The 15350-nt window shown below is 38.7% G+C and overlaps 1 protein-coding gene across 4 annotated transcripts in view; it reads right to left on the bottom strand.

Annotated features, from left to right (window-relative positions):
• Positions 1-15129, bottom strand: part of mlh3 (mutL homolog 3 (E. coli)) — a 60156-nt gene extending 45027 nt beyond the window's left edge. Inside the window, exons 1-4 of one of the 4 annotated variants that reach the window (XM_042098207.1) lie at positions 12093-15129; positions 5432-5508; positions 5160-5264; positions 3771-3855 (exon numbers count right to left, since the gene is read on the bottom strand). In XM_042098207.1, coding sequence (XP_041954141.1) covers positions 3771-3855; positions 5160-5264; positions 5432-5508; positions 12093-14637 — 2812 coding nt within the window. In that variant the 5' untranslated portion in view covers positions 14638-15129. The remainder of the gene's footprint in view (positions 1-3770; positions 3856-5159; positions 5265-5431; positions 5509-12092) is intronic. The other 3 variants (XM_042098206.1, XM_042098205.1, XM_042098204.1) reach the window with 3 other exon arrangements.
• Between the last annotated feature and the right edge of the window lie 221 nt (positions 15130-15350).

Below are 15350 nucleotides of genomic sequence, written 5' to 3'. Positions count from 1 at the left end.
GTCTGTAGGCTAACAATGTACTTGTACAGGTAAATGTTCAACAATTGCTGTACAGGCTATAATCAATTAGCTAAATCATTTGTCAAGCTGTTTAAATTCGTGCTACATTCAAACGCAAAAGGTGCTTTGATATATTTTTCGTTTGAACGTCGGCAAGCAGGCATGCTGCGGTTGCAATGAATGAGGATAATTGGTTTTATCTGCGGATTTATTTTTTGCATTCTTTTGAATATGACTCTATCCAGTCTCAACAGCACTTTCCACAGCTTATCGTTACACTATCAAATCTAAGTAACCGTGACAAATAGGGTATAAGATATATAAACTCACGCTATTGTATTATCATATATGTTTGGTAATGGCTCAGCTTTCTCTGATTGTTCTACTGACTTGGAAAATGCATCATGGAAGCAGTAAGTCAAGTCGTATCAAAAATAGTAGTGGCAGAACTCCAAAGTGACACCTTGTGGTTGTTTGTGTCAACTGCAGTTTGTGCCATTTCTGCTGAGAAAATGGGGTGCGTGATTCCTGAAGGAACCCGTCCAAACTTAACGGGGACCCACTGTATGATCAATTAGACATACTTTTCCTTGATGGTTCATCCGATTTATGTCAAATTTAGTGCACATAATGTTAAGATGTTGCTGATTTTAAATTGTGAAGGATTTGTAGATATGCTGAAATGCGTCAAAATGGTGATCAAATGAATTAAAAATCTTGCCAAATAAAGTTGGAAATATGTTGTCACAAAACATCAATTGATTTGGCTGAAAATTAAATTCACAGGTTAATGATTATGATTCGAATGATGCTATTCACATGCCACAAATGCATGTCTGGCATAGCATCACCATCTGCCAATAGGAAGAAATGCTATTTCATTGGCCTTAGCTAACAATTCCTAGATGTTTCATCAGATTCACTACAAGTTTGATTTAATTGAACTCACAGGTGTCCTGATTTGATATTAAATTTGTCACACACAGCACCCATCAAAGTCTCTACTCAGCAGGGCTGTACAGTGCAACACATGTCTACTTGTGTGTAGGCCTAGTATCCAAACAATCCAATTCCAAATCAAACAACGCCATGCAAATTATCTTTAAGTATTAAGCAAATGTAGGCTTTGTTTACCCCAGGTGCATTCAGATTAGGCAAGCAGAGGTAAAAGTTTGTGGGAATCGCCTTGTTGCTTGCATTTTTAATTTAGTTTAAAACGAAACACTGAGAATCCACACAACACCATTCAGATTTAAAACATCAAAGAAAAAAGTGCACCTGGACCGTTCGGTTGTATTTGTCAAATTTGAACCCGCTTCATGCTTTATGCACACTAGTCTCGCTAGGTGCTCGGGCCCGGAATCACCGCTTGCAGCTTTTTCTTTTTAATGTTATTTAAGGATATCCAACCAGTGACTAACGTGGAATACAATGGAATATGTTGCTGCTTCTTCAGTTCAGTCATCCTGCAATGAATTGTGCTATACTATAATGACAAGCTCTGTTGTGGGATGAACTAGTACTATGTATGAACTAGTACTATGCGCGCGTGTGTGCCTATGTGCGTGTGTGTGTGTGGATGTGAGTGTGTGTGCATGCGTGTGTGCATGCGTGTGTGTCTGTGTGTGTGGATACGTCTGTGTGTGCATGCGTGTGTGTATGTCAATTTGTCTCCATCTCCGATAGAGCCTGACCGATATGGGATTTTGAAGTAGAAATGTAGATTTATGTAGTAGAAATGTGGAGTCATCATTGAAGTCAGTGCCTTCTTAACCGAGAAAAGGCCAAAAATGTATTTTTGTGTCGTTTTTATGCTGCATTAGCAACATGATTCTATAGTTCGCACCAGTAATGTTTTTCGATGTTGCAGTGTATTTTGTAGGCAAACATTAACATGGTTAGAAGTCTTTCGCACCAGTGCGCCTAAATATTTTTTTTGCACTCGCACACCATTATTTTTACTCGCATGTGCGTGTGAAATGGGCGCACTGTAGAGCCCTCATCATCCCTAATCTGGGTACAAAGAAGCTTGCATCATGCTGAACGAACTTCTGGGTCAAAACCTTTACAACCGGAAAACAGCTACTTTCAGAGACGCCCACTGATCTCACTTCCGTTGTGTTCATAGGGTCAGTTACAAAACAGTAAGGTCTGTATACATGATAAATGCATAAGTTAGTCAGATGTAGAGAAAAGAACATGGTGTTTAAGGCCACCTGAGGTGTATGTTACAAGAGGTTGGATGGTTACATATCCGGTATGATAATGCATTAATCCTATTTAGTGTCAGAAAGTTCAAATAGTCCAGTGTAGGAAATGCAATAAGAGCAGATAATAATTGAGTTTTCAGTATTATTATTATTATTATCATTAATAATAATAATAATGAGTTTATACTTGAGTATAAACTATCCACTTCAACTAATATCAGTAATGTTCTCCATTGAAACTAAACCAGTGCAAGTGGCAGTGGCACACACTTGGTGGCTAGCGTGCTACTGTAGCTAGGCACTTCACTGGAAGTGAAGGGAAAGTAAACAAAACCCCGTTGAGGGAGTGATGTCACACTCTTAAAAAAGCCACGCCACTTTTTCTTTAGGGAAAACAGTGTAATTGAGTGGTATTGTTATTGTTCAAAATGCTGCTTAAAAAAAAGTAAACGTGGCTGGGGCATCTTCTATGCTAATTTAGTCAGACTCGTAAGTCATGCTGACTACAGCTGGATACTTCTCAACGAGACCGCGCAATACAGATCTACCTTGATGAGAAATATTGTGGACCAGACTAGAGGTATGCACGCGGGTCCCGACGCAAAAGAATGCGGCGCGGGACAACTTTTGAAAGCTCTTTGCGGGAGCAGGCGGGATGAGAGAGGTGCATTCGCGGGTGCGGGACAAACCGATGATTCACTGCACTCCCGCAAATTAAATATGTGCGTAAAATTAAATATGGAAATGATTAAAGTACTGTTCATAACTATAGTTCAGCTGGATGTTCTGTTAGGCAGCATTAAAAAATGTGGTTTAAGCATAACTGACGGATAGCAGGCCTATAGCCTATATTGTCGTTTACGTGGGTTCAATTTGTTCCTGCTGCTCATTGTCAAAACTCAAAAATCGAAAGCATGACAGAGGAAGAGGGCACCAGACTAGGCCTACTTCAGTTGTTAGCCTACATTCAGAACCAAGAAACTGATATCTGGAGTCTTTCTCAGGTGTGTGTGCTTTCATGAGACAGAAATAAAAACTGAGTAGGCTGTCCCTCCTGCATGCGGTCTTTAGCGGGCGGGAGCGGGACATCATGTTACAGATGCGGGCGGGAGCGGGACTAAAAATGACACAATTAATGCGGGAGCGGGACAGAATATTGCGGGAGCGGGCGGGAGCAGGACTGAAAAATCAGTCCCGCGCAGACCTCTAGACCAGACCCGTATATCGCCATCTCGTGGCACGAGATCTCATCACACCCCTATTCTCCATGAGACAGATTTTTACCTTGACGAGAATCGTGATATTTTTGTATCGCCAGATCTCGTGGCACAAGATCTCGTCACACCCCTACTGATTCACTATAGACTATAAAGTATAATATGACATCCCAAACACATCCAGACTATTAAAGCCAATCAACATGTTTCTTCAGGGCCACAAAAGGCATGGGTGTAATCTTATTGGCTGTTGAGCTAAAATGTCCTTTTGGCAGATTCAAAGTAACAACTGTTCAAAGAAACAACTGAGACTGCAAAATAAAATATACACTTTTGTACTTGCCTTTTGGTTTATTGTTGAAACACATTTTCTGGTTTCCTGTGTTGACAAGACAAGCTAGGAATTTTTTGTCCACTTGATGAATGACCTTGAAAGTTAAAAATAAAAAGGAGAAAAAGAGGTTTTCCTCCAGTGTACATTTTGTCAAGGCTTAAAGGAATTATCCGGAGTAAAATGCACTTTAGATCAATTTACGGATGATTGGGAGTACATACGTTGAGTTGACATCCAAATCATGTCATTCGGATGTGTTTTGAGAGCAATCGACTCCTACGGACTTTCCCCTGAAGAGGGCAGCAAAGATAGCAACATTTCCGGAAAGGTACTGGCTTGATGAAATTCATTCTGGACTCTCTATCCGACCACATAAAGACCTCGGGATACTTCGGTTTGGCTTTAGGGACCCTCTACTCACCACCACGTAAGTGTAATGTTGTTTGGAACTGTAGAAGAGGTATAAAAATAGCGTTTTGTAGTGGCGAAATGACATGCCTGTCACTTCCAGTCTAACGAGTTTTGACTAAAAACTATAACATCGAACTTTCTCAAAACACATCCGAATGACATGATTTGGATGTCAACTCAACGTATGTACTCCCAATCATCCGTAAATTGATCTAAAGTGCATTTTACTCCGGATAATTCCTTTAACATTATTTATTAGGGTTGTCAAAATAACTGATTAATTTCGATTAATTAATTTGAGAAAAAAAAACTGATTAAAAAAATTTGTGCAGATTAATCGATTCCGTATGATCTTTGACCCCGAGCCGTTCTAGTCAGTAAAAATTAGACTGTAAAATGAAGGAGAGAGAAGAAAACGTGTTGCCTGGATCATTGATTGGAACATTTACTTTTACAAAAACGGCCTGATGATGTTGATAAAAATCAAGTGTTGAAAATAAAGTCCTCTGCAATGTCTGCAGCAAGGAATTTGCATATCGCCGGAGTTCATCAACTCTATAGTCGCACATCAATGCAAAGAAATAAGTGTTGACATTGAGGGGAGTGTTAATTTATTTTCATTGTGTCCCCTAGGTTATATCTGTGGCCTGAAATGCCTTGTATGTGAAAAAAAAACTTCTTCCCGAAGCACTTTTGAATTTATTTCCTCAGCATATTAGGTCATATCATAGATTATTATGGCCATTATTTGAACAGTGAAAATAATAATAAAAGAGTTTTTGAACTTTAATGTCACTAATGCTGATTATTCAATGATTCATTTGAATTTAAATATTTAAAATACTTTCACAGCAAAAATTATATATGCGATTAATTTAGATGAATTAATCACAGAGTATGTAATTAATTAGATTCATTTTTTTAATCGATTGACAGCCCTATTATTTATCTATCTTGGGAACTTATGTAAGCTTGTAAGATCCATGCCTTCATGGAAGTGATCATATCCTTGGTAAAACGATATGGTAACATTATGTTGTGTACTGGCACAGGTAGATGGTCTGCCACTCCACTGGTTACATCCAAAGCCACCTAAAATTTGTATGAGAAAGTAATAATGTAAAATAATGGCAGTTTACATCAAAATAATGGCAGATTACATCTTCACAATTAACATCTTTGGACAAAACAGAATAATTAAGTGTAAGTAATTACACAGTACTGTTACACTGGCCACAAAGATATGTAAAACATCTTACATCTAGTGGCTGTATGAAGACTGGATTCTTCCATGCGGCGAACAGTCGTGAAAGGCCATCGGTTGCTTCAGTGTCAACTTAAAAAACACAGACATTAAAATGTCACAAACACAATCTTGATGAGTGACAATTTTCATTCCATGTTAATGATCTTAACAATACATAACCAGTAAAAAATACCAATAATCTGGTTATACCTTTGTCATCTATTCCTGTGCCCAACATCCGTTCAGTTCTGCACTTTAACACATAAGGCAATACTACCTTTGTCTGACAGAGGTGACTCCTTGACTCAAACTCTAATGCAGAAGTAAAGTCCAGTCAAACCTAAAGGTCATTTAACCCTTAGAACCCTAAGCTGTTTTTAGGGCATTTTTACTACCTTTATTCATAAGGATTTATTCTGGTCATTGTGCCACACACACATATTATATATTGTTTTTTTCAGCAGAGTCTAGGCTATCCAGATCTGCCATCATTTCATGTATTAGTACTAGCATTGATTTTATTTTTAAAGAGTTAAAATATAAAGTGTATTATAAATTTTTTTATATTTCGACATGTATCTCACCACAGCAAGCTCATAGCTCTACATGCATTTCATGTTTGTGTAGGGCAGACTGTCCTGAATCGGGCAATATAATAGCCATGTTGGAGGGATACTCTGGGGCTGAGCAATTTACAGAAATATGTGGTGTGTGATTTAAGGAAATAAATGCCATTTTTTATTTAGTGATGAAAAATGACTTTTCTGTGCTCCATATCTGTGACACGAACTGATCTGACCTGACTTGACCCGAGGTTGCGTGTTAGCCTGCGTGTCTATGGTGTATGCACTCATAATGATTCTCAACTTTTTACTGGATTGCCATGAACAAAGTAAAGGCAAAAAAGGTGTTTCTTTGTTGAACAAATTGGGATTCAATGTGAGCCTTGAATTGGATGCCATGCAGGAATTTGCTAGGATCTCAAAACCGGATAATGAACATGCTGTGCCATAGAGAAACACACGATAGCGTTGGATTATAAACATGCTTTGCCACAAGAACAGACAAAAAACGTGGGGTAAGTCCAGCTATATGAAGTTATTATTTTGCGGTCACTTCGCCTGTTTTATAACCCAGAAGGATGTACTTGGTATCAAATGATAGCTCTGAGTGTCCTCTTTCATCTGACATGTGTGGCATATCTATCCGATCACGGGTCCGCGAGTAATTCAAACAAGAGTAATGGGTGTGCACTGCAGCGTTGGTTTGTGTACATGACGTTATTATTTTGCAGTCACTTCGTCTGTTTTTATAAGCCAGAAGGATCGATAAACCAATGGTACCAATGGATAGCCCTGTGTCCCGTCTTTCATGTGATATGCTTGCTATATCGATACGATCACAGGTTCGCGGGTAATTCAAACGAGAGTAATAGGTGCGCAGGTGAACACAGAGATGTATAGACTGTAAATATGATGCAATTTGATTTAATTTCATGATTCTTTTTTATTTTCATACTTGATCGTACAGACAGTCTCTTTGGAAAGCCCCACTTCTGCTCGGTCATGCAATAAAGGTTTCATCTCGCTGCGATGAACAGTTCCGGAGCAATGTAACAGAGAAGAAAGGGTGTGTTTTTTGCGTCAATCGGGTTCTAGGGGTTAAGGGGGCATTATGGTTTGGAGAGCATTAAAGTTATAGTGATAAATACTTATTCAGATAAATAGGAAACTACTTTTGTTAACAGCTTCAAATTATTTTTTTTAGATAAATATACCAGTTTTCAATATTCTGTATGAATCCATTTATTTATTTATGCATTTCATAATTAATTTTTTCTTTCCTTTATTTTTCCTAAAGTCATTTTTGGTCCTGTCAATAGTGCTGTGTTAGCTCATCTGTCATTTGGAATGTTTCCTTGTTGTTACATAGTCATTAATATCAATATATAACCATTGCAATGTTCATCATCTTTTTTTGGGAAATACATTCATACATTTTTTTGGAAATAAATTCTTAACATTTTGGTCTCCATGGAAATGAGAAAAGGCATGAGTTTACTTTGGTATGAACTTTTGGCTACAGGAAGCAACTGATGGAAACAGAGGTATGAGACAAACACTGGATTTATAATGTTTCTTCACACTTACTAAGTTAAACAGGCATAGTGGTGTCTCGTAAGGACCCTATTCATGTTGCACAGCACTTGTAATGACATATTTGAGTCTGTTAACCTTTAGACTTCCAGCGCACCTTTGGGAAATTACTAACTTTAAGAGACTTACAGGGATCACGCTAAACTAAGTGGTTGTCAGATTCAGGGATCACGCTAAGCTAAAGTGGTTATCAGATCCATGAAGTAGAACCAACGTTATTGTAAATTTAAAAACATGTACATTTTTACTGCGACCGGAATGTGTCAAAGACGATGTGAAAATATAATAGCGGGGGGAAAACTCACTTTTTTGACCATCAAACCAAACAAGGAAGTAAACTGAAATGACCCTGGGAGTTTTGTATGGAAATCATTTCCTGTCCAGGGATGAGTAGACTAACTATATCAGCAACAGCACCATCTATCCATAGACCGTAATCCACCCATTAACTTGCATTACAAAAAGTAGTGTCAACATGACTTTGAGGAGGGATATCTCTTACTATGATAGTTGTAGTAAACATTTCAATGGTATTCATTTCAGAATAAGTGTGTATGATTTAAAAATAAATAGATAAAATCGTAGACCGTAATCCACCTAGGGCTGGGCGATATGTCTTTAAAAAAAATCTCAGATTTTTTCACACCAAACTCGATTTACGATTTTAATCATTTTTTCCCCTATTTAAAAACAAACTACAAATGACATACTAAATACAAAACAAATTGTCCAAAATAAGTTTAGATTTTATTTTGTTTTGTTTTAATTTTCCCTGTTTTGATTTGATATAAATTTCCCCTTGGGGTGAAAGTACAACAAGAAAAAGGGCAAGTATGATACCTATATATCAGAAGACTTTGAAAAGATTTTTGAAAGTCTACAGTAGGCCATCACACGCTCCTACATCTAAAGCAGGGGTGGGCAAACTGTGGCCCGCAGGCTGGATCCGGCCCGCCAAGCACTTTAATCCGGCCCACCGAGCATTTCATTTGGTTATCAGGCTGCTCGCTATTTTTTTTCTTGCAATAGAGACGATGATGGTTAGCTTTACTGCAAACTTCTTTTCACTCTTCTTAGCGCGTTCACAATTATATGGAGTAGCATAACGTTCAAGTTAGATCTGCTGCAAAGGAGATAACAAAGAGTAGGCCCGTCATCTCTATGTTACATGATGTTTCATGACATTGACATTGTAACGCGTCTGAGCGCTCAAGAGAGGTTCCAGCTGGCTTTTTATTGTTGATAATTGATATCCCCTTCTTATAAGAAACTTTAAAAAGGAAATCATGAAGGCAATAACAGTAGTTCCCACTACTGACCATTTATAAACTGTGAGAGGGCAGAGTCATAGTACAGCACTAGCCATAGCGGAGCCCAGCTGGCAGAAGATCATTGAGAACTAAATGTGAATTGTTCTTAAAGCGACAGTGCACAATTTATACATTTGTTAAACAGCATGAAATTAGCAGTATTTTTTGAGCAATTAATATTTTAAAACAAAATTACTTTTGATACTAAATGATAGGCTATAAAAAATGTATGTTTTTTTGTGTGTTGTGGGGGGACAATTTTCAGAATCCAATGTGGCCCTTGAGCCAAAAAGTTTGCCCACCTCACAAATATTAAAGTCAGATTACAGATTAATTTATACTATTTTTTATTTTTAAAGTGCATAACAGTGACTAACGTTTCGATGTAGGATTACATCGTCATCAGAGTCCTTGGAAAGAATGGGCAGTGAAGCCCTTGATAAGGATCATCAACAGGTGTGATTGTGCGTAAAGGGGGCGTTGGCTACCTGAAGATACACCCATATCTACCATATCTAACACTCATCTACACTCATTACATTAAAGGGCAAACGCCCACAGGTCAAAAGTGATTAAAAACCATGTTGATAAATAAGAAGCATAAGGGTCATTCCACGTCAGTTCAACCAGGGCCCACGCACTTAGGTCTCAAAAAATTCTGAAAAAATTACCCAGGAGACACACTGTAAAATTACTCTTATGTAAGATCAGTACTTTCCAAGATACAGCCAGTTTCACATGGGGAGGGGGTGTCGATTTTGTTCGGCCTCTTTTTTTTGTCAAAGTTCACAAGCCCACAGCGCAAGAACTAAACCATGTAGGAGGCTCAAATTTTGAATGCTGGTACATAAATAGGAATAGTATGTAGCAAAATCGTCACGTTTGGTCTGGATAATCCTGCATGGTCATAGCTGTCCCTCAAAGTTGATACAAATTTTATTGGAGTTTTTGGCTGGGCTCTGTTTAAGCTTTCAGAAGACATATGAATTGAAGACGTATTGAATTTAGTATTGCCAGAATACAGGAAATCACATCAAACAAATTAAACATTTTCTGGGGGAGGACCCCCAAACCCCCCCTCCCACATATACGACAATTAGTGGGGGGCCCTTAATACATCTGGGCCCAGGGGCCCAAAAGTTCATAATCCTCCCATGATTGGCCTGCTTATAATACCTCGCCATGGCATATGTTAGGTTCTGGGTACGAATTAAAAAATAACTGCAGTCATTAAATCAATCCTATCCAAGTAAGAGACCAACGCATCGCGCACCCATAGTAGAATAGCCTAAACAAAGTTGATCCAGACCACCTTTCCACAACATTACGATTTCTGGATCTTATTCCTATAATTTGCACACAAGTGTGACAACAATAATGCGAATGCTTACTCGAGGAAAGTCAAAGTAGCCTATGATCCTGTCCCATATGTATTTTTTTTTTTTAACTATTGAAAGCTATTGGAGATATGAAAGGAAAAACACCCGGCAAATCACAGGTCAAATCAAAATCACGATTGTCATCAACAATCGTGGAACTAAATATTGGCGCTGTCTCTAAATAGGTTTCACATTCCCTTTTAATTATTATCCTCTAATAAAGCTACAGTTGTCATTGTAGATGTAGGCTGTGTCCGACCTTGAGCGTGAAAGATAGTGTAAGCAGTATTTTTGTGCGTACGCAACATTTTTGTAGAACAAGCTTTGTACATGAGGCCCCAGGACTGGGAAACTTGGCTATAGTCAACATAACTGGTACAAAAACACAGAACTTGCTTGTGGGGCTCTAGATTTCATATAGGGAGGATGCAACCAATATCTATGGGTCATCCCGTGTCAAATCAGGTAAGGTTGTTGCTGCACCGTCTCAGATATTGTTTGTTTGTTGTTTGAATTTCTACAAGTTCCTAGATTTGGATAAAAGGGCAAAAAGAGTGACATTAAGGGTAGAATAAACTTGTTTTTGTAGATATCAGCTATTACTTTTTTCTATAAACACAATATATTATTAATGTTATGCCTATATTTGAGCTCTCCACATCTAATGGGCTTAACTTAAATAACAAGGAAAGATTGTGTATTTTCGTCATATTCAAATGACTAAAATAGTATGTGGGTAGGCATTCTATAGGCAAGAAGGAATTTGAAAATCTATGTGTTGTTCAATGTATTCATTTAGTGCACAAAGTATCAATGTTGTACCATAGATAATTAGAGACATTTTCTCATAAACAAACATGAATAAGCAAAATGCAACCACACCTTGTTTTATCCTAATATGTTCATCTTTATATGCCGTAGATACCTCAAATATTGGCACAACATTAATAAGTATAAGTATATATACTTTTTTGATCCTGTGAGGGAAATTTGGTCTCTGCATTTAACCCAATCGGTGAATTAGTGAAACACAAAGAGCACACAGTGAACACACAGTGAGGTGAAGCACACACTAATCCCGGCGCAGTGAGCTGCCTGCTACAACGGCGGCGCTCGGGGAGCAGTGAGGGGTTAGGTGCCTTGCTCAAGGGCACTTCAGCCGCGGCCCACTGGTCGGGGCTCGAACCGGCAACCCTCCGGTTACAAGTCCAGAGTACCACGGCTGCCCCAATAAAATAATAAAGTATTGTATAATTTACAGACAAAAAAAACTGATGCCATGTGGGTACAAAAAATTGTTTATAATACCCTCAATATCACTTATTTCAATCTAGGGCCTTCTATTAAAATAAATGGACATGCCATTCAGCACAAACTTTCAATGGTCAAGTCATACTGAAAATGTTTGTCTTTCATCCTACACATTTTGGACATGCTAGGAATAATACTTTTAAGATATGAATGTCTTAACAGGGTTCCCAAGATAAGGCATTTATTGAGTGTAAAAAACCAAGGCCAAACTTTGAGCAAAATCTGAAACTGTGCAGCAACCATTTTCCTGGATTTTGTCTGATTTGACATAGAAGGACCCATTGATACATTTGAATTGTACTACCTCTTAAATACATTACATTAATAACCTTAACTTCATCATGTGTGCTTACATCACCATTTAAGCAGTGGTCATATGCAAGTTAGAAGTCTGCTTTTAAACTTTGGTTAGCAAGGCCACTGCAAAACACGCAAATCAATGGAGATGGAACAATGTAATAGAATTTCAGAATTCATACAAACTGGCATTTCAGAAAAAATACAAAAATACATTTCACCTCTTCTCTGAAGCACACGGACAGCAGCGTTGGTGACATCAGGCATGCAGGACACTTTTGTCTCTTCCTCTGACAGAGTATCATATTTGCTTAGTCCTGTTACTTTGTTGATGTAAACCATTTTCCCAGCAAAGTAATCATAGTGTGCCCGCCAGTTGTCTGATGTTGGGATCTGTACATTTCTCTGCTGTGATTCATCTGTGTGATATCCTTTTGAGTTGGCAGCTCTTGGAAGGAGGATCTCATAATTCTTGAGCTTATAAGTAGGGGAAATTGTTGAGGGAATGCACAAATCTATGGGGTTCAGTTCCACAATGGTTGGGGTTGGTGCTGTTGTTGGAAAGTTATGGGTATTAGTGGAGGAACCAGTATGATAGGGCCTTAATAATGAATAAGACAGGTCAGGGTTTTCTGAGGTTTTATAATCATATCTAGGAGTGGAAGGGGAATCTTCCACACAATAAGGAAGAATGGGACGCAGAGGGGTATTATCCAAAGCTTGCTCTCCATGGTCCACGTTTTGTATTGAAGAATGTGCCAATTGTTTCCAGTTACAGATATCTTTATTTCTGATGACATTAAGAACATTCTCCGTAGTAGAATCACAGCTTTCTATCTTTGCCTGTTTCAAATTAGAAAGCTTGGTGGCGACAGATACTTTTCTTCTGTTGTTTAATCTACAACCTGAAAATGTGTGTAGTTTTGACACACTACCTACAAAAGTTAGGGAGTTGTCCGTCTTGTGTTGCTTTCTCTCAGGAAATAAAAGGTTTGCAACATGTGCGTCCTGTTTGACTGCCAAGGCTGTCTCACTGACAAAGGTCATGTGATTGCTACATACATCTCGAGGCTGATGTTCTGTTTCATCTAGCTCACCAGACAATCTTCTAAATTTGCTTAGAGGGCTAGCTACATATGACACAGCCAATTTGTGACTAGGTGTGACTTCTAGAATCAAAGGTGCAATGTCGGCAGTGAAAGGCTGCCTGCAAATTTGGCTTGAGCTGTTGGTCATTTCTGTTCCATTTACTTTGTTAGCCTTACACTTTTGAAAATTTACATTAAGTGCTTTGTATTCATGGTCAAAATGTGTAACGCTATCGTTGATAGCATCTTCACAATTAACAGACACTGAATTTGATACGTTACATTGCTTATCTTGCAGATTTGAATGATTCAGTAATACAGTGTTTCCTTCTTGAGATGATGTCTCAAAAGCCAGTTCAAGTTTGGTTGCTATTGCCACTTTAGCATCCATTTCACATTCTGTGGAATCCTTGTCACACGGCTGAGAACTTCCGCTCATTTTTGTAAAATCCACAGCAATTCTTCGGAGGACAGACTTTGAAGCCAGTGTCTTCCCCCTGACGAAGTCACTGCAGACAAGCTGATTGCTGTTTCCAATGTCAGAAAAAGCTGACTGTTGACAAAACAAAGGAGGGATCAAACAGCCCTGAGAGGCTTCAGGTTCAGGCATAGTCTCAAGTAGACTCTCTCTTTTCAGAAATGTTTTGACACCCTCCTCCATGCAATACAGGAGACTGTCCCAGTCTTTAAACTCAATGAGTGTTTTAGCTGGCTCCAAACACACATCATACTCTGAATAACTGCAGTTGATGTTGATCACATACACTCCATGAAGCTCTCCTCCAACACGCTCTTTAGGGCTGGAAGCAACCTGAGAGACAATGGGACTGCTACATTGCTTATTGAAGGTTGCACATTTGGAGAGGATACACTTCAGTAATTTGTGTATACATGTTTTTAGTATAAGCCTTCTATTTAGAAACAGAAATTGTAGATTATTGTTATGGTGACCCTCACAGCCAATGTGTCCTGTAATTTCAAACTGTCCATACAAATGTGTAACTTCACGAAGTTTTTGTGCCCTCCCTAGGCCATGAATCTGAGCAAACCGATAATATATACTTTTTACTTTAGACAACTGCACTAGCATGGCTCCTGTACATTCCTTCTTCATTGTGAAGGAGACAGACGGGTGCATGAGAGAGATGGCTTCAATCCTTTGTCTGATTCTTTCCATCTCCAGCACAGGGTCAAGACATTTCTTCCTTACAGGCATATTGCAAAAGAAGTTGCAAATTGTAACTGTTGTACCTGCAGATGGTCTGGCTGTCTCTGCCTCACATACACCCACACTCTGTCCACTGTTGAAGACCTTAACAAATGTCTTTGTGGAAAGCTTAGTCCTGGATGATATTTCTACCAAACCAGAAAGAGAGATGATGCTTGCCATAGCCTCTCCTCTAAACCCATAAAATCTCAGATTCTCCAAGTCCTCCAAACAGCTGCATTTGCTAGTGTTATATCTGTTCCCTACTCTATCAAAATCTTCTCTGTCTATCCCTAGGCCATTGTCGACTACCTGCAACTTGCAAGCCTCTACATCCACCTTCACTGCCACACAGGTTGCGCTGGCATCAATACTATTGAGAACAAGTTCCTCAACACACTGCTGAAGAGAACAAATAGCAATGCCTGAACGAAGCTTTGCCTTCACTTCATCAGGCAAGTACTTAATCATGGCGGAAGCGGACAAAACACTGCGATACAACGGCAATATGAATAGCCTAACAGTTTCTTATTAAAGAGATATAGATCAGTCAGCTATTTTCCCCAATATAATCTATGAACCGTTAATGTTCATATGGGTAACGGCAAGACGGCACAATTAACGTTGATGCCTCAAACATTTATCTCTATGTTTTAAACCAAAAATGCTCCGATTTTTAACGTTAACCAGCTGACGTTTGCCCAGAAAGCAACATTAACTTTGCCCACAGGTGTTGACTTTAGCTGGGGTAGTCAACTTGCTAAGGGTAGCCTGATAGTTACAGCTAAGGCTGGTGATTGCAAATATGCTTTTCAGAAAGCTTGCAATGAATCTGAATCTTTGTCTTTCAGAATTAACCACGGATAAACGAAGTAGCCTACTTCTGACGTCTTGCACAAAGTTCCGAGATATGTCCAGAAGGCTGCGTGAAGGCGGTGGTTAGTAACCATAGGAAGTAAAGACAGTGACGAAAATGTCCGTCATTCGACAATATTTCAAAATAAAAGTCGGAACTTATGCTGCGTTCCAGACACAATTAGCGTTCCAGACAAAGTGAGCAAGCAGTAGCATTTCTATAAATCACATCACCATAGTCTTGAACTGACATAAAAACTGCAACAACTTGTTTCCTACATTTCATAGGGAGGTTGACTTTGTTTCTATAGAAGAAACCATTTTTTTTT

This window comes from Alosa sapidissima, chromosome 7 (assembly GCF_018492685.1).
Source record: "Alosa sapidissima isolate fAloSap1 chromosome 7, fAloSap1.pri, whole genome shotgun sequence".
NCBI lineage: Eukaryota > Metazoa > Chordata > Actinopteri > Clupeiformes > Clupeidae > Alosa > Alosa sapidissima.
The sequence above is the reverse complement of the archived record's forward strand: the minus strand, read 5'-3'. Positions and strand labels throughout refer to the sequence as shown.